Genomic DNA, 27,140 nt, shown 5'->3' on the forward strand with positions numbered 1-27,140 from the left:
GATGGGCTTGTACTGACAGACTTTTCCTTTCTCTAGCTGCATTTACATGGACAGACTTAGAAACTCAAATGAGTGTACTACATAAGCCCTGCTTCACCTTTGCTAGACATCCAGGAACATCTGGATGAAAGACTGAAGCAAGGTCACTGTTAGCTGCTGCTGGAAGGGCAGAGTGGTTGAGGTCAGCTAGAGGTAGCCAAAAGTGTAATCCCATCCTGTGGAAAACAGAGTGCAAATGTATCTGTATCGTAATGATTCTGTGGCCCATTTTCAGTGACCAGCCTCTGCAGCTCTTAGTTCACAGTGTATAAATTGTCTTCCTTGTATTATTGCTTCAGTTTGCTCTTCCTTTGGATGCTCACACAGTGGTGGATGACCCTGGCAGCTGCACATCAGTGCTCAGATGTGTGGGTGAGCGCCCTTTGGGGAGTGCTGAACCAGAGAGTGACACTCACTGTGGCACAGCCTTTAGGGAGGTCAGCATGTTAAACCAGTGTTAAACCAAAAAGAGGGATATGAAGCCAGATGGAAGACATAATAATCTTAAATGGAGGAAGACAATATATGGCAAGAGATGTTAGCCACTCTTACAGACTTCAAGGATACAGTAAAACTATAACGTTAACTGTAATTGTAACTGTTGCTTACCCTGTATCAATCAGAGTAATTCATTCCAGTTACTTATGACACTCAAACCACACTAAAAATCACCCATAGTGTGAATTTATAACATTTACTTTACTGTGGTAGCATTAATTGTTTAGGCGGAAAAAAACAAAAGTCAATGGTATGTTTCAACACAAAAGCCATCTGAGCCTTTACTATAGAAGTAATAAGGCATTTATTATTTCAAGAGCCCTGCATTCACAATATCCCCTTTTTCAAAGAAAACACCCCTTCCTTCCCATTTTTTATGAGGCTAACTTGTAGTATGTCACCACTGTGAGACTTCTGAATGTGTTCAGAACAAGACAATAATAGTAAGCCACAGATGAATGATGTGTAGTAAAAATCAATAAACCTTATAACTATTCACTAAGGGAACTGATTTTATGCCTATAAAAATAAAACAATTATAGCAATATTAATGGCAGATTCATCATAGTAATATAAAAGTCCAAGTGTGCTTGTCTGTTGGGAATCTTTAATTCATCCTTCTGTATTAAGTATTCACAAGGTAGAAGAAATGGAACCAACTCCAAGAACAATCTTTAACTTGCAGTAATTTACCCTGTCAAAAAAAACCCAACAAACACAAAACAAAAACAACCAGTAAAACTTTAAAAAACAGTTTTGACAATCAATGTAACTGGGATATGCAGAAAAAGAAAAAAATTAAAGCCTCAAAAACCTGACCAGTAAATTTGATTTTTTTCACATCACGATTAGTGATTTCATGTTACTGTGTACTGTATTAACTGCATTGTAACAAAGCAGGTGGTATAGCCACATAAAATATTTATCTTGTGGTAATGCAGGTTAGACACAGCAAAGGATTTTTTTTTTACTTGACAGGTTCTCTGTTTTTAGGAATCTATTAATTTTTTGGGGGAAGGGCAATACAGGTATAATAGGAATAAATTTACCTATAATTTATAGCATACAGAGCTGCTCTAAAACAGGTATTAGAGACTTCAGTTCCACTAATACCATCCAAAGTGTTACCATGGGCCTTTTTTGCGCCTATCAGGGTCAACAGAAAGAGGTCCATCTGCCATCTGGCTTGGACCCTGCATTGCCCGCTGCGAGAGGACACTGGCACAGGCCCAGCAGGAGCACAACTAGGAGCTGTGCCATTGCTGCACCCTCTGCTATCTACAGCTATGACACATCTTTCAAAGTGGCTCAAGAACACCCAGAAATAAAAATTAAAAAAAAAAATTAAAAAAAATTAAAAATCAAAGTTTTTTCATTATTCTGATTGCCAAATTATTTAAGGCAAGTAAAAAAATGAAAGCATTTGATATAGGTTTTACATAAAATAAACTAGGTTACAGCATAAAACAAGTAAACAGGTAATGGCATTAAAGTCTCTCCTCTAAATCTGGGTAATTGTAAACATTAAAAAAAAGACTGCAGGACTATTCAAGTAATAGAACAATCACAGATGTCTTCTCATATGCAGGCTATTAGGTTATCTGCCATTCAAGATTATCAAAAAAGACATTTCATTATTCACAGATGCTCATTATCTCCATTTAAAATCTATACATTATATACAACACAGTTTTTGTGGTACTAGAATCCCCATGCCTTCCAAAGGTATATTTTTCACAATACACAATTACAATGAAACAGTGAGTACAGTAACATTTTACACTGATGCATCTTAATAGGAACCACCAAATAGACATCTACATTGTACCAAAGTGTCATCACAGTTAGCCTCTCTGAGAGCTTGTGGGAAATACCAGAAGGGTATGCAAGGTTCAGGCACACTGATACATAACATTATTTATTTACAATTGGAAAGGAAAAAAGAGAGAAGAAAAAGGAAAGGAAGAAGAGGAAGAAGAGGAAGAAGAAGAAGGAGAGAAAGGAAACAAACAGCCTTTTGCGGTTAACGCCTTCTAACCATGACAAGTACATATCTCCATTTAGTGTGTGGTTCGCAACTTAGCAGCAGACTCTGTGTGCGAGCCTTGGTACTGATACAAAAAAAGTAAAGAATATATATATATTTTTATATATATATGTATATATATATATACGCATATATATATATATATAAAAACAGAAGTCTAATTACAGCAACATTTGTTACTCTGTGATAAAATCTGCAATTTACAAAAATGAAATGACTGGTTTTTGCCTGCCATTAAGGCATTTCAAATTAACACCATGGAACTGATGTCTGTAATAAAGCGCTTCCTCATGTGATCCAGTCACATGACAATGTTCATCCCCAAATTCATCATTCTCTGAAAAGAGAAAAAAAGAAGGTTTTAGTAAGCAGAATCCTTTCCTCATGCTTTTTTTTCTGCACCTTGAATGCATAGTAAAATGAAATCTGTACAAGTATTCTAAAACCTAAGAAGAAAAGACAGCAAGCCCTGTCCTTTTCCCTCCCCTGCCAGAAAAACAACATCCTGAGAAGTAATCTGTGTCAGGATTTTTTTTCTGTGTTCTGGTTCCCTATCATCCATCAGCTCTTCCAGGGCTACAAACATTTCTTACTCAAATAATTATAGCTAGTGGTTGCCTGTTTTAGCATCAGCTTTCAGACAGACACCCGTAACATGGAACTTCATGGTTCTATTTGATACATTAAACTCTGAGTCTTAATGTGGTGGCAGTGAATGAAACCCTAATGTTAAAAGATGCTTTGGAATTTTCCCTTGATATGGAACCATCATAATACAGTAGCTTTCCTCTTGACAACCTAGTAAATAAATGAGAGGCTTTCAGGCATATAAATGATTACATGGGTGTGCAACTTAAATACAACACCATCTCTAATGGGCTCCCAAACAAAACTCCCTAAAAGCAAGAGGAGCAAGCCAGGCAGCCTTGCAGAATAGATAAAATCCTAAGTTCTTCTGGTCATGCATGGAACCAATTGAACATTAATTTTAAACTCATTTTATTAAAAATTTGGATCTTATATTACACAATCTCTTGTTTTATCTTAATACCAGGGCTTAAAACACACTCTATGGAAAATCTCAGAAGACAGACTACTTGTTCTGACCTATGTTACGATTAAAGAACACAACTAAGGACAAAATGTCATTCTAAGGAGAACAAAACTGCAATTAATCCAAAGTACCAAGTTTTTCCTCAACTTTAAAAACTTGTGTCATACAAGGAAATGCACACCAGCAGGCTAAAAAAATCTGTGATTACTTTCTCCTCTCTATGTTACAATATATAATTTATTGGCTATTTACCTTCTTTGTGCAGGAAACATACCAGATGCAGATGCCTGTGCAGCCACCTGCTGAGTGGCAACAAGGGCAGCAGAGGTCAATCCTGCAAGAAAGAAGAAACAAAGGAATGTTGATGTACCTCTGTTTTTAATGGATTTTTGTGGTCAAAGTAACGGTAGGAAGGATCTCTAAGGCAAACAACCAGAAAATGTAGGGGGGTTATCACTACATAAATAACAAATATTGCAGGCAACATTGTTAACACAATCTGCCCAGTATGATCAATATACCTTTCTGTAATAAACTGAACTGTCTTTGATAGATATTCTACAAGAAATTACAGCATTTCTACTTACTGCATTCCTTTCCAAACACTGCACTGCATGATGCTAAGTGGGTTGTATGAGAGCTCATGAATAGGAAGCTCAGTAGAAATAATAGGTATCAGGAAACAACAAGAATCAAAAGTCACAGTGAATTACAGAAACGACATGCCAGCTGCTCAGGATACAATACTTTCATAATAACTTACCATTTTTACAGTTTTGCTACTGAACAAGCATAATGCATCCCAAAAGGCATATGGAATCACTGAATCACACTGAGAAATGTCAAGACTTTTACACAGGAAAAATAAATGCTGAGGCACAAGTCAATGGAAAGAAGAAATGTCATTTAGCCACCAGTTGTGGTAGCACATATTTTGCTGCATGGGAGGAAACCTCCTTTTAATTCAGCTAGAGTCCACGGTTAGAGAAAAAAACATTCAAAGACGGGTATAAAACCTAGGGAGAATAAATTGTATCTCACTGTGCTGCTTTTTCCCTGACTGCAACTTTGTGCACGGCATTTGCCAAAATACAAAGAGTCCTCTTTCAAACAGTCAAATTATAACAAGCACAAACCCTTGTGACTGGAATGCCTTGTACATAAAATATGTTCAGTATAAAAAGCTTTTGTCTTTGCCACACTTCCTCCATTGCTTACACAACCCTAATTATACAAAAAGGAGGTTGTTTGGTTTGGATATTTTACTGCCTTTCAGCCAGTTAATGTCAGTTTGCAGGAGGAATCAAAACATTCGTGTGGATGATAGCCTAACTGGTACATCTTTAATAATGCTCTGACACCTAGCTTTGGAAACAAAACTTGGTATTTCTCAGACATGAAGCTATTAATCTATTGCTAGTACTTGCTGTGAATTTTCAAGCCTTCCCCCTAAACGTAAAGCACATCTGTTCTAACAGCGCGATCTCTATTCAAAATGCTTCATGTAGGCATAATTTCCATAAGTTCCAAGGCAACAATTCCATGAGGCAAGCTAATCCCACCCATTGACAATTTTCTGCTCACCTTGAAATGGGTCATACTGTCCAGGTATAAGGGGGTAGCCCATTCCAACGTGGGTATGGTGGTGAGTGTGGAGGTGCCGCTGGCTGAAAGGAGAATGGCGGTCTCGCTCCCTCTCTGCTTCCCGCTCACGCTCAGCTGGTGATTTTTCCACAGGCTAGTAACAGAAAGTGAAAGAAAACTGACGTGAGAACTTTAAAAGGGATGAAATCACAATAAAACCATGTTACTACCTGTCAAAAACTTTTTGTATACAAATGACACTTTTTCTGAAGCAGTATCTCTACTGGAGTATTTGCACTTGATTCTAATCTCAAGCTAATCTTTCTGGATAATGGAAGATTTCCCAAGGCAGAAGATTTTGAGGCAACACACTGCATCTTGAAGACACCATGGTGACTTCTAGTTTTGGGCTCCCTGAAGCTCAGCTGGCTTGCCAATGCCTGAACAACCTGGGTGAGCTGCTGAAAATGCTCACTGTTCTAAAGCTCTCTGGGGATCAAGTCTGACTGAATAGCAGAAAAACTACTTTTAGAAAATACAATGAGAGCCAGTGACTTGCTCACAATTAAAACCAGCAACAACTTATCTGAAAGTGAAATAACAGTAATTGTTCCCACTTTGTAAATCTCATTTGTAAATCTTCAGAAATTGGGGATGGTAATCAGCTACTCGGAAGATGTGAATTCTTGGCAAATACAAGGAGGGGATATTATCAAATCCTATAGCCCAACTTCTCATTTCATTATGTTTCTGAACAAGAGGTTCCTGTTTAACTGCAAAAATCTGTGCACCAGAAGGTATCTCTGAATCTGTATTTCTATATTAGTCTATTCAAGACAGGAAACCTCAGCACAGAACCGTGTTAGATGTGTTACTTCCAGTTTATGCCACAGAAGCATTCTGACTATAAACTGCTTTTATTATATGCTGTACTATAAAGAAGAATCATGCACTCATAGCTTGATGCCAGATTGTGTGCTTCCCGCAGTTATGTTCCTCCTCTACCCCTTCCTGTATGTGACACTCTCCAGTAAGAACAGACAAAGCCTTACAACAGGTGACTTGCTGCGATACTGGTTGGCATGCTGCTGGAGCAAATCCAGTGCTTTGGACTCAGTGGTTGATTTTGCATTGATGCTCGGGCTGGTATTGACCTTTTCTGCCTCTTCTCTCCCTGACATCTTCCCATAAACTGGATAATGAAATCCTGGAGAGAGATAGGCCCCTGCGGGTAAACAATAAATACCACATCAAGTTACTGTTTTTACATTTTGATTAAATCAAGGTAGGAGGAGACAATATCAGAACTGACAATTTCGTCAAAAGTAGATCACATGACTACCAAATGGCACGACTGCTCTTCAATTTCATCACCTAATTTGCCCTGATGAATGGAAGTTATAAAGAGGGTTGAGTTGATAACCATTTCAGACATTTATGGGTCCTATTTAAGTAAAAGGAATAGTAACTATAATGGTTCTGACAGTAAGTGCTTAGAATATTTTTATAGGCAATAAACTATCTGTCAGTCTAACAGCAACAGCAGACTGTCAAGTGTTGAGAAACTTGAGAGTTCATAAAAGGAACATCTTGTATTAAACCAGTTTCATCTACAGAACATTCCCCAGTGGAAGCACAAGCAACAGAACGTCATCCATGAAGCTTCTAATTTAGCCTAGCTACTAACAGAAATATTAAAATGCAGACTTTACTGAACCTGAGGATGCAAATCTTAACTAGCACACAAGGCAGGTTTTGGAATACATACCAGGATAGCTGTGCATTAGGACAGGAGAGACTGCGCGGTAGGCCGGATGGTTGGGATCGTACATCTGTGGATACGAGTAAGCATGCAAGTACTGGATGTATGACTGATGCTGACTCATTGGTGAGGAAACTGCTACTCTAGCACCCCGAGAGTCCTTCCAATTTACAGGAGTCTTTTGATCATCGTTTTTTATCTTGCTCTCATCCACTGATTGAGAATCAGAACGCTTGACCTCTTTGGGCTCCTCTTTAATGCTTGCTAATGAGACAGGAAGGTTAGGCAGGGAACTTTCCTTGTTAGGTGTTTTTCTAGGGCTGTCTTCTTTTAACTTTTTCTCACGATCAAGTTCTTCTGATTTTTGCTGATCAAGGTATTTGGGCTGATAGACATAATGATGCCATGTTCGTGAATCTGGATCCTAATAAAGAGGAGAAAAAAATTGTTCTGAACTTAGATGTAGAACTAAGTTTGTTATTGGTATTTCCCACATTTTGGTTAATGTATTTTTAATACCATATCCCCATTACATAGAGGAGAGGTTTGCTTGCCACAGAGTGCCTTGAGCTCAAACCAATATTCCCATGAAGGAGCAAGAGTCTATTATCAAAATTTAATTCAATTGCTTCATCTTATATCCTTCTTCATGCCTTTAACTAGTTTAATCATGAAATACATGTGCAATGTAATGAAGTTCTGAGACTATGTTATTCATAACACATTTTAATTAAAGCCCACAGAGAGACTTTTCCCACTAGAGAGCAAAAAGTATCTGTGAATCACAAAATTAGAGCTGGCTAATGATATGCCAGAGTACTTAGAATACCTGGAACAATGCTCATGAAAAGCTGATCTAGCTGGCAAGATTCTAATGCTACCTCTGGTAATACAAACATCCAGGAATCAGTGGAAGTCAAACATTAAAGCAGACTTTTTCAGCTGACAATCTTATTTTAAGTTTGTAAAGTTACAGGTACGCAAGTATTTATTGGATCAGGATCACATGATTTAAAGAACATATACTGGCCATTGTAAATACTTTTAAAAATAATGTATTACACAGACCAGTTTATAAACATGTTACAGAACTGGAGAGGAGAGATCTTCACAATGCTACACCAAATCGCTACGGAGAAGTAACAGGAAGACTTCTTTTTCTTGTACAGGATATGCAAGAGCTAATTGTCAACATTTTCTCCAACTGACAGACATTTATGGCACATGGCACAGAAATATAAGCACACAACTAAACGCTTGGACAGTCTGGTTCAAATACTCACTTGAATCAGCAGAAATCTTCTCCTACTTAGGGCTGTACCATCCCACTTCCTTTAGAGCTCTCTACTCCCACTCCCCTGATCCCACTGTACATTGAAAGACAGCCTGTAAGGGTGAAGTCTGGGATGTACCATACACCAGAACATGAAAGTATCAAGAATTGAGGCTCTAGTTCAGAGCACGGAGACAGTTGCATTGCCTCAAATGAAGGCAATGTGACATCTACGAGGGTCAGCATGAAGCCACTGGATAAAATTCTGGTCCCACTGAAGTCAATTGCAAAACTATCACTGACTTCAATGGGGAGAGGATTTCATCCATTGTGTAGGTCTGTAGGGGCTTGAGGTTGGTTGAGGAGAGAAGGGGAACTTAACTGCTTCAGAAAGGTCACCTTGGGTTAAGATAAAGCGCTATGCTTTAAGGCAACTCTTCAAAGAACCAGCTCACCCATCTTTAGTAAATGCCAACTGTTATTTAACAAAAAAAAGAAAACTTCAAACCATGTTTCAATCTGCTTTAAGTCCTCTCACAATGAAAGCTGCTTATTTTGCTTGAAATTTCTTATTTCTGAACTAAGCAAACTGCTTACCATTTACATCTAAAAGAGAAATCTAATTCTACTTTATTCATGCATATAATTTAAAATAGTCTGTTCAGGTCGTAAGCCTGTGCTCTGTCACCACCTTAGTTAGACTTTTTAATTGTATTTTTTTTTTGTTCTTTTCAAACAGCTCAACTAGAAGGCTTATTGGTCTATTCACAGACTACAATAAAATCCAGCATGAAAAAATGATGGTGGAGCTTATATGGCTGCAGAGGTAGAAGAATGTAGCAGAAAGTAAATCTCACGTCTTAAAAGATAAACCAAGACACTCTTGTTCCATTTCCTGTGATCTCACCTGTTTAAATCTTGTGGTTGGATCTACTCCTGTTTGCTTCATTGAATCCATAACAGATTTCATCTCCACAGCCTCCTTTATAAGCTGGTGGTTTTCCATTTGTTTGGCTTTGAAAGTGTCCGACTGAAGCTGCTGCTGGTGATTGGAAAGGATCTGTGATTTGCTTGTCTCCTCACCTTTGTTAGGAACTGATGACCCTATTTTAGTGTTATTTTTGCTGGACTCTGGAGTTGAAGGGGCCTTTGAAATAGTGGCAGATGGAATATTCTTCTGCTTGTTGTCATCCTTCCCAATCTCTTTCAAGGGGGGGTCATTCTTCCTTTCACAGTCCCTCCCACTTTGTGCCATTTTCTGTTCTGCTAGTCTCTGGTCCTCGTAGTATTTTTCATACTGCTGCCTGTAAGCAGGGTTGGAGGCCATTAAGGACTTTTGGTCCATATAGAGCCCATAGGCATACTGTCCATAATAAAGTGACTGAGCAAGTGCAGGGTGTCTTTGAGTTATTACTGACTGATGTTGCGGCTGCAAATTAGAGGAAGTGCTTTCGCTTTTCTTGGCATCTGACGATTCTGCCTTCTCTTTCTTTTCAGCCTCTTCCTCAGCCTCTTTTTTAATCTTCAGCCCCTGTGGGGTACCGCTGTTCCCAGCTGCTGGGGCACTGACCTGTCCAGAGTGCAAGTAACTTGGGGAATAGTAAGGATCGTAGCCATGGTAATAGGGAGAATGAGACTCTTTCCCTTGAGCTGATTGTGCTGTGGTCGAAGAATGTCCTTTTACAACACCATCTTTATTAGAAATAATATCTGACGGAGAGCTGGCCTTTGACCTCATGCCCTCTGACCTGCTGTCAGAGCCACCATCATCAGCTGCATCAGAAATATCTGAGTAAGCAGGGCTGTTGGTTTTAGCAGCCGTGCTGTCTGCGCCATTCTGTGTCAACACGTGCAGTGGGGCCATGGCGGATTGTCCATTCACCAAAGTGCTGCATTCCATCCTGGAGGCACTCCCTATGGAAGGGCTGGGCGCATTGTCTGTGAATGTGTAAACTTTATCAGCTTCAGCCTTAATACTTGCCATCCTGCTCTCTTGAGATTCTGACAGTCCATTAGGTAGCACTTCGTTCTTGTTGAGATGGTCCTTTAAAAAATGCCCAGATAAGTCTTTTCCAGACCCTTTTGAGTCCTCCAGCTTCCCCAGCTTAGAATCCATCTTAGGGCTGCCCGTCTCTTTGCTTTCTTTGTCCTTCAGCTTTCGCTTCTCCTTTTTCTTTTTGTCTTTGAGTGATGTGAGAGCTGGGTTTACAGTGCTTGGCTCTCCCATAATTGTGGGCTTTGGTTGAATGGGTTTCAGTGGAGGGCTCTTTGGTGTAGCCTGAACAATAGTAGTTGTTAGAGAGGGCAGTCCTGGTATTGTCCCTGTAGTGGAGGTTGTAAAGGCTGTAGTAGGTATAGCTATTAACTGGGGAGGAGTTGGTGCTGGTGCTGGGGCAATGGGCCTGGCCGTTTTCAGCTTGGAAAGGTTTTTATCCACTTTGCAATTGTTTGATTTCTTGCCTTTATCACCTAAACTCTTCTTGTCAATTAATCCTTCAGCCTCCAATTTCGGCATTTCAGTTTGCAAATTGCCATCTGCTACTGAGCAATTATCCAGTGTGGCTGCCATGTTAGAAATTACTGGAAGGCTGTTCAATTCACTGTTCAGACCCTTCTTTTTGCCAGAATTCTTGCCAGTTTTGGAACTGATAACTGAACCAGGGCCATTGCTGGTCAGTTCCCTCTTTCCCTTGGGGGTCCCTGGGGTAGCAATGGAGGAAGGAGATGTCGGTGCTTTTAGTGGATCAAAGCCTGGCAAATTTGTGCTTTGCTCGCTGCATTCAAGTGCCACATTACTCAGTGCTTCCTCACAGTCTGAAATTTTGTCTTCACTGTCAGGCTCAAACTCCAGTTTGTTTTCTGGGTCTAAGTGTGCATGAGCCTGATGGTAACGTAATCCATTAATGTGCTTGTACTTCTTGTTGCAGTTGGGGTGAGGACAGTCAATCAGCACTGGGGAAGAGCAGCCTTGGTCCAAAAAAGCAGTTTCGGGTTTCCCCTGTGGGGTGGTGGGAGTGCTTCTAGAATTAGTACGAATGCGTTTTCCAGACTTATTGTCCTCTGAACTGGAGTTCAAATCCAGCTCCATAGGAGGCTTAGTTTTCCTCTTGTTTGTGGACGAGGGGCTGGCTTTGACTTCATCCATGGCGCAGTTTGGGGGTGTTCTGCGCCCACTTGAGTTAAGGCTGCCCCTCCTCCCCTTCCCATTGGCACCACCTCGATTTTTACTCTGAAGTCCTCGGGACTCTGCGAAACTCGCGTCGTTCCCGGGCACGGCCGCAGCTGCAGCCGACCTCGCCCGCTTTCCCCTGCCCCGTCCTCCACGCATTTCCAGGTCACTTGTTGGCGATTCACAAAACCTGTACAAACAATAGATTCCATCAGCAGGAGCCATCAACTGAAAAAATAACAACCACCACCATGTCCCGTAAGAGAACCTTCACACATGTTAAAGGAAAGATGTCCTTCTGACAAGTGAGAATGTTACAGTGTCAAAGGCAAAGTCATTAAAAAAAGACAAAAATGGTAAGGACATATCCACCTGGTGAGAACAGTGGAGCAAAACATTTTCCTAACTCAAAGAAATGCATTTTGAAATTAACTGCTCTCTGACTGAATCCCATGTATTTCCTCTTCCCTCTCAAAAATGCAAAAGTAAAATAAAGAAGAGCTTCCACCCCACATTTCAATCTGGAAGACAGAACTACTCAATTCACTCGTGCATGCTTTCAATTATAACTGGTTGTGCTTTATTAATCTCTGTACGGTCTCTTGCCTGAGACTGAGGGTTAAAATGCAGCAGAGAAAAAATAGACTCAGAATGTTTGCCTACCTCGGAGGGGCCCAGTCATGCTTTGTGCAGTCCAACAGTGTTCCCACATAAGTCTTGTTCCTCCATGTAACATTTACTACCAGGACACCTGTCAGTGAGCAAAAAATAAAGTATTATCACACATAAGAACAATAACTGGGATAGGCTTTTTGTTTTGCTCTTTTATTTTTTTTTCTTTTTCCTGTTCTTTCCTCACAAAGTAAGACATTTACTCTCATTTGCTTTCAAACACTCTGGTCTATATTGTTCCTCTTTTCTGGTTTCAGTGACCTCAAGTTAAAACCCACAGGAAAGACTGCAAATGACAAAGAACAAGAATTAGTGCACCCATGTGTGTGTGTGCAAGACAGCTTGCCTGTGTGACGGTGTGTGTGTAATCAAGATACAGCTGACAGAAGGAAATGGGTTTTGCCATGTCCTGCTGTAAAACAGCAACACTCACCTCTTAATTTTGCTATTATTGCACATAATTGCTTTCACTTGGCAGCCAGCCAGCGTAAACTAAGCGCCAGTTACAGTGTTTAAATCAGAAGGTGACTGAGAAGAATAATCTGCTTTGCTTTGAACAATATGATAATGATGCTTCTATTTACTTGAAATTACTCATATCCAAACACACAAACATATACATGTATGCACTGCAACTCTTGTTCAGCAGATATGGCTCAAAAAATGTATTATTTGCCTTGCTTTTGCTTCTGTGGAAAGTGAGAGACTAGATATGAAGCTTCAACCATACCACAGTTAAGGTAGGAGTAATTGCAATATATATTTATATAGGAAAAGGGATCCTTCAAAAAACCTACTGTAATTTAATTGCTTTTCCACTTATGACTTTTATTAAATGCAAATTTGCCTGCCTAAAGCAGAATTCTAATTTCGTTTTATTTGAATTATCCCTGTAAAATTTGTGAATGATAAGGTTATTGTAAGTAACAAGAGAATAAATGTAGGGGATGTCATTCAAATGTTTTCAGGTTGCCCTCAAACGCTCTTCACATAATTTATCATAATGTTTATGGACTAGCCAGCATAATGACCCCTTTAATTCATTAACTGCCACAGATAAACAGAAGGTAGTATTATTGAGCCAGACATCTCTTCTCATTAGAACACACACTGAAATAAGAAATACATTTTATCTAACAAAGAAAGGCACAGTACAAAATGTTCCAAATTTATGAGAGGCGTGAAGACACCAACTCGCAGCTGACAGCCTTGTTTTCCCTCTGCACTTCCCTTATTCTATCTGCAGCATCTCTGTAATAGAAATGATTATGGCATTGTGCCAGAATGTTTCCAGCCCATCTTTTGCTTTGTCTTACCAGTGCAATTTCTAATTTTGCAATGAAACCTTCCTCTCTGCTGCACTGAGGCAAAGTTAACACACAAGCAGCAGCTTATTTCCTCAGGGGTCTTTTAGCAGCAGGGAAATATTTTAAATGTTGTTAGCAGAGGTACCAAGGAAGAAGGGATTTCCTTGAAAATTCTCTGTAACAGATTTGAAATTTATCCCCCATATGGTTTTTCACTGCAATTAGGCAACTCTAGAATTTTGCGCACTGGAATGAACTGGTCTGAAGCATGAAAGACAAACTGCACTTGCAGCCAGTGTCAGTCAGGTCCTAGAGAGACCATGGTGAAGATGTTTAGGACAGACTTGGTGTGGCACTTAGTCCCATGGTCTACTTGACAGGGCAGGGTGATGTTGGGTCATAGGTTGGACTCGATCTCAGACATCCTTCCAAGCCTAGCTGATTCTGTGATTCTGTGATCAGGGTTAAAAGGCCATGCTGTATTTTTATGACCTATGCAAACTAAGCAAAGGCTGCAAAGACGCCAAGGCTGCTTTATGTTGCCCCTTGCTTAGGCATGGAGGCAGCCAGGAAGTGCTGGGGTCCAGGGAGGAGGAGGAGGAAGAGGAGAATAACCCAGTACATCCAAGAGGAAATATCTGTTGGTAGAAATGGGGTTTCTTACAATGAGCAGCTCTATGTTCCCACTTGCCATTCACAGTCTAGAGAAAAGAGATTGTACAGGTGTTTCTCTGACAGCCTTGATGCCTTTCTTCCACTATAACAGCTTGTCATCTGTGACTCTGTAAGGCTCCAAGTGAAAATCTTGAGTATTTTCCACTGGTAAACTGTATTATGGCAGGCAACCCATCTATCTGCAAGCAGCACATTTGATCCCTCAACCCCACGTACCAGCATTTGTCCAGTCTCCTAAAAATACCAAGCAAAGAGAGCTCTCTGACATCCCATGGAGTATTACTGAAGAACTAACTTTGTCCTTTATTCTTCCCCAGCTAGTTAATTTTTATCTTTTTTTTAAAAAGTAATTGTTACTTTGTGGGGATTTTTTGAGTTACTGCATACCTTCATAGCCTCTTTCTTTCAGCCATGCATGAACCAGACTCTCCACAGATTATTATTTTTTAGGGGGATGGTTGGTTTGTTTTGTTTTGGGTTTTTTGGGGGGGATGTCTTAATAAAGGTTTAGTCTCACCTATCTTCCTTGATATTTGTAATCTTGCCTATCTCTGTGTGCACTTTATTAATTTATTTATGTACCAGACCTAGGGATAGTTTGTTACCTATTGACAGAAAAGAGGGCAAGGTAGAAGGCATAGAATAGTGAAAATAATAAAAGCCCCTGAAATCAATACATATTTCAATAATTCTATGAAGACATTTAAATGACCTTCCCATGTAAGAAAGTCAGTATTTCAAAAGCAAACACAAGTAAGCTCGTCCCTTAAATCTGCTACATATAGCATGTCATTAAATTTGTTAGGCTTAGCAAAGGTCCCGTGCAAGTAGGAGAGAATATTAATCTCCATGTTGTGTTAGCTGTGGCAAGGAATACATTTTCTTTCCTTAATGGACAGCACATTGCTCAGCCACACAAAAGACTCCACCGAACTGGCAGGGAAGGTAACTCGTTTACTCTTCTAAGATTATCACAGAAATGGGTGAGGAGAATATAAGTAACATGGGAGGTAGGGATCTAAGGAAATGTGTAACTGGGAGAGGCTTACTAGGACAAAGCACTGGAACATGAAAATGGAGATGACTGAGCTAGTGATCCACACAATGTACTTGATGCAGTGCTGAAGAGAAAGGATTATTCTTCTAAATCAGGGTGTGCTGTTTGTCCTGGCACAGCGTTCAAGCTCAAAGCAAGAAGCTCTGCTGAGCCTGCTGTGTCCCAGGGGCTGGAGCAGTGCCTGGCTCACTCCCAGCATCACCTCTGAGTACACTGGCCAGGCACTCAGGCATGCAGCAGCCCCTCTCTGGGTCATTCCAGCTCCTCTCTGTGCACCTGTGTGCCCACGTACCCCCTTCATCTTGTGAAGGAACACACCACACACAGGACCAAACCTCTTGATGGCTGTGCCAAATCATAAGAAGTTCCTGTAATGAGACCTCCTATCACATCAGACAACATATAATGTTTAACATTGCCTGAACAAGAGAGAAAATGCAAAGACAGTCTGAGGAACCCACAGGTTTCATACTGTCTGAAACAAGAGAAGCATTTTCACCTTATAAAAAGCCCAAGAGGCTAAACTTTTTAAAATACCTTACTGAAGAATGGGGAAAAAAAATCAGGTGCTTGTAATGAAATGTACCTGAGGATATTTGGACTCTCTAAGATTCTAATTCAGGAGGAAACTAAGCCAAATATCTAATTCTGTTCCTGTGAGGTTAGATCAAAAACCAGTGAATATATACCACACACACAAATGCTTCTTTGAGAAACTAGGGGTGTCATCTTAAAGAGTTTGACCAGTTACTAGAACACAGTTCACAAGAGTTGAATGTAGCAAAGAAAAACTTATCTCTCCAAAATATATAATATATAAATTTCTTAGTTTAATTTGGTTGATCATTCCATTTGCAAACTATATAACTATTCACAGTTACAGTATATCCAAAATTAACAATACTTTCTGCAGCCTTCCGTGTCATGTGTCCTACATTAAAGCAAAAAAAGAATATGAGAATTAAATGTTCTGAAGTTACCACCCATGCTACTCTTTATCATTAAAGAGTAAACACAGTGAGTACAGAATGTTTTATGTGTGGGAATTACAAAATGGTGTTATAATGTAAAAAAATGGGGTAATATTACCCAGAAGTTTTAGAGTTCACCTACTGTAGTTTTTCTGCCAAAATCCATTATTAGGCAAGGCACAATCATATCCAAAAGCATTAATGTATGACAATGGCACACCCAGGATGTCATCTGGTGCCCACCACCGTCAATAGAAGCTCCTCCTTTAACATCAAATGTTGTCAGCCTTTTAGGAACCAGACAAGATTCTGTATTTTGCTGTTTTCCTTCACAGTATGTGTACCATTATGAGATCTTTTTCTTTACTCATCATAATCATAACCACAACGTTAATGGCAAAAATTTTCAGGCAGGAAAAACTAATGCGTGCCTATAGGAATACAAAGCCATTTTACATAAGTGCTTCTGACAGGTAACATACAAAATAACTCTGACAATTTTTACTTGAATTTTCTTATGGAATGAAAAGTCACATGTCACTAAAGTAGTATGTAAGAATGTCATTTCAGAAATCTACAGCAAAACCCTCACTTTTTATGAGTTCTGTGGATATGATGTATCTTTTCTTCCCCTGTCCCTTCTTCTGCTTTTCAGTGACTGCTTAACAAAGGCCAGAATCAAAACTTGCTATTTACTATTAACTATATCTTGTAGAATGAAATATGTCATCACAAGTTGGAAATGAAGTAAATAACCCTGTTGCTAAGAAATGCAGATGTGCTATTTTGACATGTAAACATCAGAATCAAAGGCATTTTCAGTACCAAGTAAGAGTATTGTTCATATGGATTACTCTGGCACTGCAAGTTTGGCAGACACATCTACACTCTTGCAGACATTCCTTCATTTAAAGACAAAAACCCCCTGAAGTACCTAGTCTAAAAAATATATTAATTTCTTTGTTTTCTTGACTCTGTTTTCTGCAATGATCATAAGCCAAGAATGTTTATGTTTGTATCCAAAACTTTGAAAATGAGCTCATGTGATGAGGAATCAAATTATCACATCACTACCTTAAATGCGGGCCCCAGCTTTTAAAAATACTGTCTTTAGAAAACAAACATGTTCAAATTCCAATACAAGTAGGCGCTACTCAATAAATCAGATTGGAATGCCTGACTTAATTTTTACAGCATAGGCTACTTTTGTGTTCAGATCCCAGCAAATGCTACAAAATCCTGGTTTAGTCCAAACTGATTATTTCACCAGGGAACTCAGCAGACCAGTTATCTGAGAGGGTAAGCCTTCATTTTTGTAAAAGGAGCTGCTCCCTCTGCTCTTAGTGGACAATCTGGCCGAAAGCATCTGTAAAATTCTGGAGAAACCAGATCTGCACAAAGTCTTTCTTTGTTGAAGAATATTTACATGATCTTTCAAAACTAGGAATGATTTGTCTACTTTTCAGTCATCAGAAGTCATGTATATTTAAAAAGTCACATATATTTTAAAAGTCACATAAGTCACTTACCCTTAAACACAAATGGAAGCCTCTGTTGTCAAAATTCCAAAATTAAGTTCTGCCTACTACCTTTACTATCCTGAATATCATTTAAAAACAATTTTTCCTGATGCCAGAGGAAGATCTCTAAAGTAGACTACACTTTCCATAATTTTTTAGTAAGAATACTTCTTTAAAAGGTTAATATGATAAATTCTTGTAGCAAAAATCTCTGTGGCATAGTAGTTCTTCAAGGCTGAGATGCAATCCTGGTATAGAGAAGCATCACATCATTACTTGATTACTGTTACAAGTATTACTTGTAACACTACAGCATAATCAATTCCTTGTATCTTCATGATTAGTGAATCCACAAATATGTTTGCAAGTCAAATTTGATTTGCCTCTTGTCTCTGCCATGCCAAGTACAAATAATACAGACATGCCTGGGATAGCCAAACCATGGCATATCTGTCATCAGTGAGTACACCACCCCCACTGATTAAACATGTTTTATTCCACATCTGGCATTGCAATTTTTTTGGTCCCACCTGTATCTATTTGACATTACTCCATAACAATAGCTAAAATATGTGAAATGCAAAAAGCTGCAAGATGAAAATCTATATTCTTAGTATTGTCTCAAGATTTTTTGTTGCCACTGGCTTAGTAAAAGCAGTACAACTCATTTGCCTCACAACCACCATATCTGCCACATCATCATCAATCCCACATCCACATATACACCTGCAATTCAACCAGGCATAAAAAACACAGAACAATTTTTATATTAGACTTGCAATGCAAATGGCTTATTCCTCCCTGATTGCTTCCATCCAGAAAGTAATCTAAAATGATCAGTAAACAATCTCCGTATGAAGCCACATCTTATAGACTCAATGCTGATGTGGGAGATGTACAGTTTATATACTACTTTAATCACACTCTGTCTAGCATGGCACAAGAGCTTAACTACATCTACAGCAGGTGCACATGTAACCGGCATCAACACCAGCCAGCCTGAGGATGTAATGATTGTCAGGTGGCCTGGAAATGCAAGACTGGTGGGTTTGCTTTTTTTTTGTTTTGGTTTGCTGGTGGGATTTTTTGGGCTTTTTTTTTTTTTTTTTTTTTTTTTTTTTTTCCCAAGAACCCTATTGCAGCACAGAATGTTTGAAAAGTCACTTTAACCACATCCTGTAATCAGACCATCTGGAGCACAGATCTGCAATTAGTCATCCTGGGCACTGGACTTTATCTGAACAAATACTGTACAGCAATGAAGATGAGAAGATTGGATAGCATCAAGGAAAAGAAGCATAATGAAATACTGCTGGTGTAATCATAAACCACTGAGGCGCTTACCAGTGGTGTTAATTCTGCATTCTGTACTTTATGAAAGCATAGCAAGTTTAAAGGTTAGAGGGCTGAGAGGTGAAACTCTGCTATTTTAGTTAATGTTGCCAGAGGTGAAACTCTGCTATTTTAGTTAATGTTGCCCTGCTGGTGGCTAAAGCTGGACTACAAACTACAGTATCTTCTGCAATAGCCTAACAGAGTAAGATCACATCTGTGTGATTTCCAGTAAGTTCTGAGTAATGACAACCTACATTTCATGGATACTTTATTTGAATGTCATACCCTTTTTTTTTCTTTTTATTATGAAGTCATTGGTAAAATAAAGGTAATATTGAAAGTAGGAGCTACCACCTTGGTTTAAAAATAGCCGTTTTATAGAACCTGTTCCCTGGACCGGCAATACATACTCCCATTTGCATTCAAAAAAGAAGCAGCAATTATACAGTGAGGAGTAGCTCTTGGAAACATGGAGCTGGGCCATCAAGCAGACAACTTTTTAATCCCACCTAATAATTACTGTAATAGATTTTCTTAATCTAGAAGTTTATCCCAGTGCATATAAAAGAATAAACACTCCAATAACTGAAGAAATCCTGTTTCCCCATGAGCCCATGTGCCTAATACACAAAAGAACACAAGCTACTTCCATCACTGTCATGTCTCCCGCATCCTTTGTTCTGAAGCCTCATGGGCTGTATTGATTTGGGAAAATCATTGAACTTCTTGGAAAACTAGACTCTAGCTTATTCACCGCCATCTATTTCTTTCTCATGAAGACAGCTGGTCAATATTCAGTTGAACGGGCAGCTAAAAGAAGCTCTGGTTTAATTTCTTTTTCCTGCCTCCCTAGCAACATTACCCTTTTCCAGCTTTAGTATAAAAAAAACCCATCATGTCAGGAAGACATGTAGCTGAGGTTAGCTGAAATGTCAGTTTCTCTGGACAAGGCTATAACTGAAATGCTGGGGGCAGGTTAGTTCTGGAAGACAGGACAGCATCTAATCTAAGAGCTCATGTCCCTTATTAGTTATAATAACTGTTACATTTTTTTTCAGTGCATATATTTCTTCTAAAGCTGGTCTGCCTAACAAATAACCAGTGACCAAGATCTAAATACAAATCGAAAGCCAAAAGAAATATGAATGGTCCTAATCAAATATAAAGCTAAATTTCACACTCATTAAAAGACCAATAAAAGTCTCAAGGAAAACTGGGTAGTACCCCAGAAATTACATCAGACTGGGTCCCAAATGGCTTGTTGATTTATCAACGACTACATAGTTCTACTAAAATATGAGCTACTTAGAGTGGTGATTTTGAAAACTATGAAGCCACAGCAACCCACATAATTTTCTCCTGCCAGATTTTTATCAAAGTGATTAGAATTTGGCAGGATTAGGAAAACTTTTGAATAAAATGCTGTTAAACCTCTTGAATGTCAGACCACATGATTGCAGTGTTTACAAGAAAACGTGCAGTTAATGTTATTATAAACTAACCATAGGCTTCTGACCTCTGGAGTACAACTAAAGAGCTAGTTTTTGTGCAGCCCTTACCTTTTCTTTGGCCAGAGTAACTGAACAACTTCACTGTTTCACTGCAGTTTGAGAATAAAACTGCAGTCTTACTTTATTTCAGCTGATACTAAAAATGCAGTTTGAAAATAATTTAACATCTGTGTGTTCTGAAGAAAACTGTATCTGTTTCAGAAATAAAGTATTCCATTTCTAGCAGATTTTTTTTTCTTTTTTCTTTCTCTTCAGTAATCATAACTGTGATTCACATAGCCTGACACTGAAAAGTGTCACAGTGTCAATTTTAGATGTTCTGTAATCCCCTGAGCTTCCCGCTCACTTCTCAAGGAGTGTTATTTCAGCTCCTATGTTGCTGGCCTGTTGAACACATGGACACTCTTCTGACTTCTTGTGGAGCAAAAGAAAAAGAAGCCCCACAATCCACTGCCTTTGCTCATACTCCAGGACCATATGTCACTTGAGATAAGCAACAGAATACGGGGCTTTTCAGCTAATCTGTCACACTGGCTTCCTGCACTTTATATTAATTACAGGAACTCTTCAGCTACTTACTTCTCTCACAAACTCTTTTCTCCCTTAAGAGCAAGTAAATAGCAAAGCAAAACAAGTCTGGAGCATGGTGGAAAGAGCTATTGTTTCAGTAAAAGAAGCAGGGCCAAAAAAAGGGAAAACCAAAACAATTTTTTCTCACCCAGACAAGCATTCAGGAGTTCCTTTTAAGAATTATCTGCCTCATTTCCATTCTTCTTCTCAGACACCAGACCACAAAAATACTGTTTTCATCAGCAGACTGTTGAGAAACAGCTGCAGAAATGGGGAAGCTGGTATAAATTTATGTGTGTATGCATGTGTGTGTGTGTATCTATTAAAAAAAAATCTGACAAAACCCCCAAAACCTCTTAAGGAGCTCAGACCTTTTTTTTTTTTCTTCCTGAGGCAAGTATTAGGGCATCTCAGTAGATGTTTGTCTCCCAGCTCTGAACTCTGCCACTGTAGGAATTTGATGAGTAAATCCCAAGCAAGCAACAAATGCCAAAATGCACCTATAAACCTTCAGGTGTCTTTGGTGATTTGTTTCCCAGCACTGTACATCATGATAAAGAGCTGCCAGGTGCAAACACTGGTACAATTATTTATCAAACAGTAGAGTAGCTAATGAAACATAAATAAATGGAAGACAGAAGAGAGACAATTTATGGAAAATAAACAGCATGAATAAAGAAACAATTCCAATCCCAAACCATGAAAATTCTTCCAAATCTGTAGACTGCAGATACCAGAACTGCAGTCGAGCCAGACAGACAATTCTGCTCAACCTCAAAGAGCTGCTGCTGATCCATGTACCTCACTGGGACTGAGAAGCAGAGCCCTCTATAAATTATGATGCTTTATTTAAAGTCAAAGCATTTATTTGCTTTTGTGCCAGCTTTGGATCCTTTTCATCTCTAGCTTCCAGGCCCAAGAGAGACCACACTCCTGTAGCTCTGCTGGCAGCCAGCTGTGGGCCTCAGTAAATCATAAAGCCTCCTAACAAGCCATTCTTTACAAAGGCCAACTGCAGTTAGTAGACATGATAACTTCTCTATTATTCCACTCACTAGAATTTAAAACAGCAATTTAAAGCAGTGGCTGAAAACATTTAAATCTACTGAACTGCATTTTACATCTTTCTCTCTCTCTCTTTGTATTAAGCTTCACTGATTTCATGAAGACTTCATGTCTTCAGCCTCGGAAAAGGGTAAGTAAACACCTACAACAGACACATCCAAGACAAAGGGGAGGGAAATAAAAACATCTGGGATTTTGTCTGCAGAACTCCCTCAGGTTTTTTTGCAACAGCTAACGGGAGACAACTCTTCTTTCATTTAGTTTGTGGGACTCACAGGGACACATCCTTTGTATTTGGGGATATAAACTCTGTTCAGGTCTTAATACAGTAATATGTCACAAAGAAACTTCATGGCAAAATACAAAAATATGAAAGTGTGGCAAAATACAAAAAGATAGGCAAGCAGTAGGTGTACACAGGAGTTCTATGAAAACTCCAAGTGTGAATCATAAATTCTTTCTTCTAACTCTTTCCCACTGATGCACCCAAAAGGAATCAGTTTGGCATGGTGAGGCCCAGCACTCCCAATTTTCCTCTGTATAAAAAAGAGCAAATAAAGAACCTTAAAAATCTGGGGCTCTTCTTCCTACACAATTGCTATGGTTTAGGATTTGGTGTAACCTAATTTTAGGGTCTTTTCTTACTATAGCTAACAGATTATAAACCAAACTATGCTTGAAACTTCACCTTCTAGGTTTGAAAACACGAAACTACATAATTTTTTGCACTTCTTATATCACAAACCAGTTATTTGCTTTGAAAAATAGTAGGCAGTGCTATCCTTCCCATTACGAAATCCTTGCAACTTTCTGGTGGAAAAGATGCCCCCAGCAGTCAGGAGTGTTTCAGTTACACACTTAAGATACCAGTTCAGTTTTGTAAACAAGCCTAATGAACTGTGACTAATAGTGTTCTCCTTGAGCAGAAGTAAGGTAAAAGGGCTTTTGTTAGCATCTACTGAAGTGAAGTAGTAATTTTGCTGGGACAGAACAAAAGTGAACTACTTGTCAGCTAACCTATTTCAGTGGTGTCAAAAATCTGCAGAGAAGTTCACCATGATTTTCTTTCCTATGTTTTAAATTATCTTCCAAGTGGGCAAACTAGTAAAGCATCTAGTTCACCAGCTGGCTTTCTCCAGGTGCTTGACAATACTGATGCAATGCAAAGGCAAGCTACCAGCAAAATGAGTACCCACTAGAGATGAGTATACTTGCTGTGAGACTTTCCTTCTCTTATCAGCAACTGGTTCAACAATTTTCCCGTAAGTGTCCTTTGTGCATGCTGTCCCAGTTTCTCCACTTATTAACAGCAGCCTGGATAGTTTACTCAGGCCTGCTGTGATGTATGTCTCTGCTGCAGCTTCTCTTGGCTTTTTCATGCACTGGAGCTGATCAACCTTTGACCCTCGTAGGTTTAGAAACAAAACCATTTAGACACAGAAGACAGCCCAGTGTTGCATAAAATGTAGGCAAAGACTTAGGACGCTAGGAAACCTAATATAATCAGCTAAAAATCTCTGTTTATTTTGGCATAGTAACATCCCATAAAGGATTATCATAGGCATGCTCTCCCTCATCAAAAGTACAACCAGCACAATGACAGAAACATATTTCTACACTGGGAGATTTTTTTCCCATGTCGCTAAGGGACGGGGGGGAAGGATTGGACTTTCAGACATAACTTAATTATTTCTTTGGTCAGACAAACAGTTTCAAGATAAAGCTTGCTTTACTCCAGAATCTATACACAAATATCTGTATAAATTATTGATTGTACTTTGGCCTCATCTGAAATGCTGGCCCCTGAGGCTGATAATCTCTGACCCCAGGTGACACATCCAGCCCTCTCACAAGAGGCAGGAACATTATTGCTTTGCACTGAGGACTGCAGCCCAAGAGCCAATCAATCAAGCTCCCTGACAGCTTTCACAGCCTCCTCACGTTAGGCCTAAGTCAAACTCCAGGGCTCCTATTGTTCACATTATTCTTTTCTTCCTCTGCTCTGATGAAGTTAGAGCAAGTCCAAGGCTTCAATGAGAAAGAAGGGCTATTATGAGCAGCTCAGATTTTATTGACTCTGAGCTGCACAACAATGACCCCAAAGCCTTTTTCTTGAAAGCAATATATTACTAATTGCTAATAATCATAGGCAACAAAGATCAGTCCTTAGACTCAGACTTATGTGAAAGAAAGGCTTAACACTGAAAGAGACAGAATTATCATCTTTACTTAAAAAGAAACATTTTGGAAGGTAATTCTGTGCACACCAAGAAAAATAACCTTTCAGTCACACAGAACTGTCATACATATGTTGTCATGTACCATAATATAGCTTGTGTATTAGAAAACCAGTGACCATAACAGATTTGATTAAAAATACCCCTGGTGGAGTTGTGCCATGCTAACTGAGGACAAATGGATATTTTCTTCTTTAGTCACCCCATAGTATCTCAAGATCAATATCACATTGTCCTCAAAATGGAAAAACACTTTCAGAACTAATCATGATGCCATTTTTCCTAGTGTTGTTCCGAGGTCTGAAGACCATTTAAGTGGGACTTCTACATGTGTGATGTGGAAGTACACTGACTTATCTTTGAAAACATTTGTCCTTCATTATTACTCAATTTTAAACAACTCTGTATGATTTCAGCTGCGTGCATAAATCTTAATACCACCAACAGGTGCTGTCGCCACATACACAAAAACCTTTTTCCTATAAGAATTTCAACAATTGCATAACATGATTAGATTTTGCAGTTGGCAAAGTCTTCCTTCTCTTTTTAGGCTGTTTGTGGTGGGTTTTTTGGTTTTTTTTTCTTTTTTTGTTTTAGGGGGGTGGTGTGGTGGTAGGACTTTTTAAATTAACTTAGCTTTAGCCTTAGATGATTCTGCCATTTTAACTTCAGGATCATCTTGTATTAAATTAAAGACAAGAAACTGGTAGCCATAAGTGAAGAATTATTTACTTTCTTAAATCTGAACACCAGTACTAAGGCAGTGAGGTGTATTTTCAATTAAACTGTTTCCTCCACATATTTTTAGTGCTCTGACTTCACAAGTGCACTGAACTGGTATAAGACCCAGAGAGCTTTCTGGGAAGGTGCTGGCTGAAAGAACAGCAGTTTCCTTCTGCTAAATCCTCTGACACAGCAGCTTGCCTTTTCAGCTGTCATTCAGTCCAATGTGGCTTTTCATACAAAACCAGAGGAGATCAAGTGCAGACTAAAAGCTTGTTTCAAATGAAGGATTCCACTCCCTCCCTGGCTTTCAGCTGAAAGCATATTTACGCCCTGAAGAATGAGAAGAACTCATAATTCACAGTCCATCAAATAGCTTGGTTTCAAATTGTGGTAAAAATGAAGTTTCATAGTTATTTTGGTGGACATCTGAATAAACAGAGCAGTAAGCACTGGTGGTGCTGGAATAGCCCAATAAAAAATAAAAATATAGCGGGCCTTTCAATTTATTTATGTAGACACTGTGGATCAAACAGTCATAGTATTAGTAACTCAAGTTTTTATCTTTACAAATGTTCTTTTATTTCCTATCTTTTATATAGTACTGACATTAAATTTCTTGTCCCTACAGGAACATAAAAAATAACTGAAAAAACCAACCAAGCAGTGTGAAAAGGTTAGCACTGCAGCACCTGGGACTGTACAGGAGTTTTAGTGTGCAAGGATTCCTATTTACAGTGCCGTCAATTAGCTCTCACTCCCAGGCACTGTGTTAGGCTGGAGCATTTTTTTTAAGGGAAATAAATGTAATGCTATTCTTGTCAACTTACAAAGCCGACAAGTAATGCTGCTATATTTAAGCTAAATGCTGTTTTTCATGGGCACTCTGAATGATATCTAATTTGGAAAAATGACAGTGATTTTGCTGAGCTTTCCAAAATCAACACCCATTTTAGCTGAACAAAACAAAAGGCTGCTGAAGCACATTTATCTCCCTGATGATGTATATTCACTAAATACAGCCCATAACCCACCTACTCAGAGCAGCTTTAGACAGCTAACCTCACCTACAGACCCTTACCATTTAATGAACAATTATAGGCAACAAATCTTTTACCAACAGCCTGACGGCTGTTCTTCATTCATACTCTGGGCCCAAAAGAGAAATTTGTCACAGCTTAAATAAGTTTTACAGATGTAATAGGTAAATGCAATAAAGAAAACAGGGCTTTTATAAAACAAAAATCGACAGAGCAGAAAGCTGTTCCTCAAGACTGTGCGCAGGCGCACGGGGCTTCTGCTGAAGTGAAATAGACAATGAAGGTTAGGAAGCATGAAATGACAGCCTTCTTTGCTTTTCAGGGAACGTAAATTTTATTCACAGAACGTAAATCTCAAAGTCATGGTTTTCAATCTGCATGCATGAACACACAAGATTGATTTCAAGGAGATTTGGAAGTATTTAACTCATTGCTCAGAGATGCAAATCCCATCTTGTACAATCATTATTGTAAAAATAAGAGAAAAAAGATGGGTGACGTTTCAAGGGCTCTGCCTATACGTTTTCATTTTTCAGATAGTCACAGATCATTAAGCTTCCATTTCAAATATGGACATATCTGTACTGAAACAGCCAAATAAAGCTGTGTAAATTCTGCATGTATTAGGGCAGCTTAAAACCGTTAATGAATAATACAGCTTAAATGAAAGACAATCCTGAATGTGTTTGCCACAACATAAGATGCCCATGACTGAACAGCCCTCCCTAAATGAGCAGGAAAACATAGTTCAAATGCTTCAATAAACATGGCAACAGACCTAATGTGGATGCAGTGCTGAAAAATTTTTGGAAATGCAGATAAATATTTTTTAACTTTGGCACATCTGTTGCCGCTCAGTGGTTTTCTTATTATTCAGTACCTCTTTCATGATACTTCACTGCTTATCATAAAACCAATCAGGTAGAAAAAACTGTTGTTGCTAAATTAAAAATCCTAAACCACAGATTCTTAAACATGGTGTGTCAAGTTAATACATTATACCGTTAAAGAATTCTCTGAAGTGCAGCCTT

The 27,140-nt window shown here is 38.9% G+C and overlaps 1 protein-coding gene across 2 annotated transcripts in view; it reads right to left on the reverse strand.

Annotated features, from left to right (window-relative positions):
- Positions 1–845: 845 nt before the first annotated feature.
- ZNF608 (zinc finger protein 608) overlaps positions 846–27,140 on the reverse strand; it is an 83,238-nt gene continuing 56,943 nt past the window's right edge. The window contains exons 4-10 of one of the 2 annotated variants that reach the window (XM_058044387.1): positions 12,090–12,177; positions 9,165–11,616; positions 6,991–7,408; positions 6,275–6,447; positions 5,223–5,376; positions 3,891–3,972; positions 846–2,921 (exon numbers count right to left, since the gene is read on the reverse strand). In XM_058044387.1, coding sequence (XP_057900370.1) covers positions 2,915–2,921; positions 3,891–3,972; positions 5,223–5,376; positions 6,275–6,447; positions 6,991–7,408; positions 9,165–11,616; positions 12,090–12,177 — 3,374 coding nt within the window. In that variant the 3' untranslated portion in view covers positions 846–2,914. Of the gene's footprint in view, positions 2,922–3,886; positions 3,973–5,222; positions 5,377–6,274; positions 6,448–6,990; positions 7,409–9,164; positions 11,617–12,089; positions 12,178–27,140 lie in introns of those variants that run through there. The other variant, XM_058044388.1, reaches the window with a different exon arrangement.

This window comes from Melospiza georgiana, chromosome Z (assembly GCF_028018845.1).
Source record: "Melospiza georgiana isolate bMelGeo1 chromosome Z, bMelGeo1.pri, whole genome shotgun sequence".
Classification (NCBI taxonomy): domain Eukaryota; kingdom Metazoa; phylum Chordata; class Aves; order Passeriformes; family Passerellidae; genus Melospiza; species Melospiza georgiana.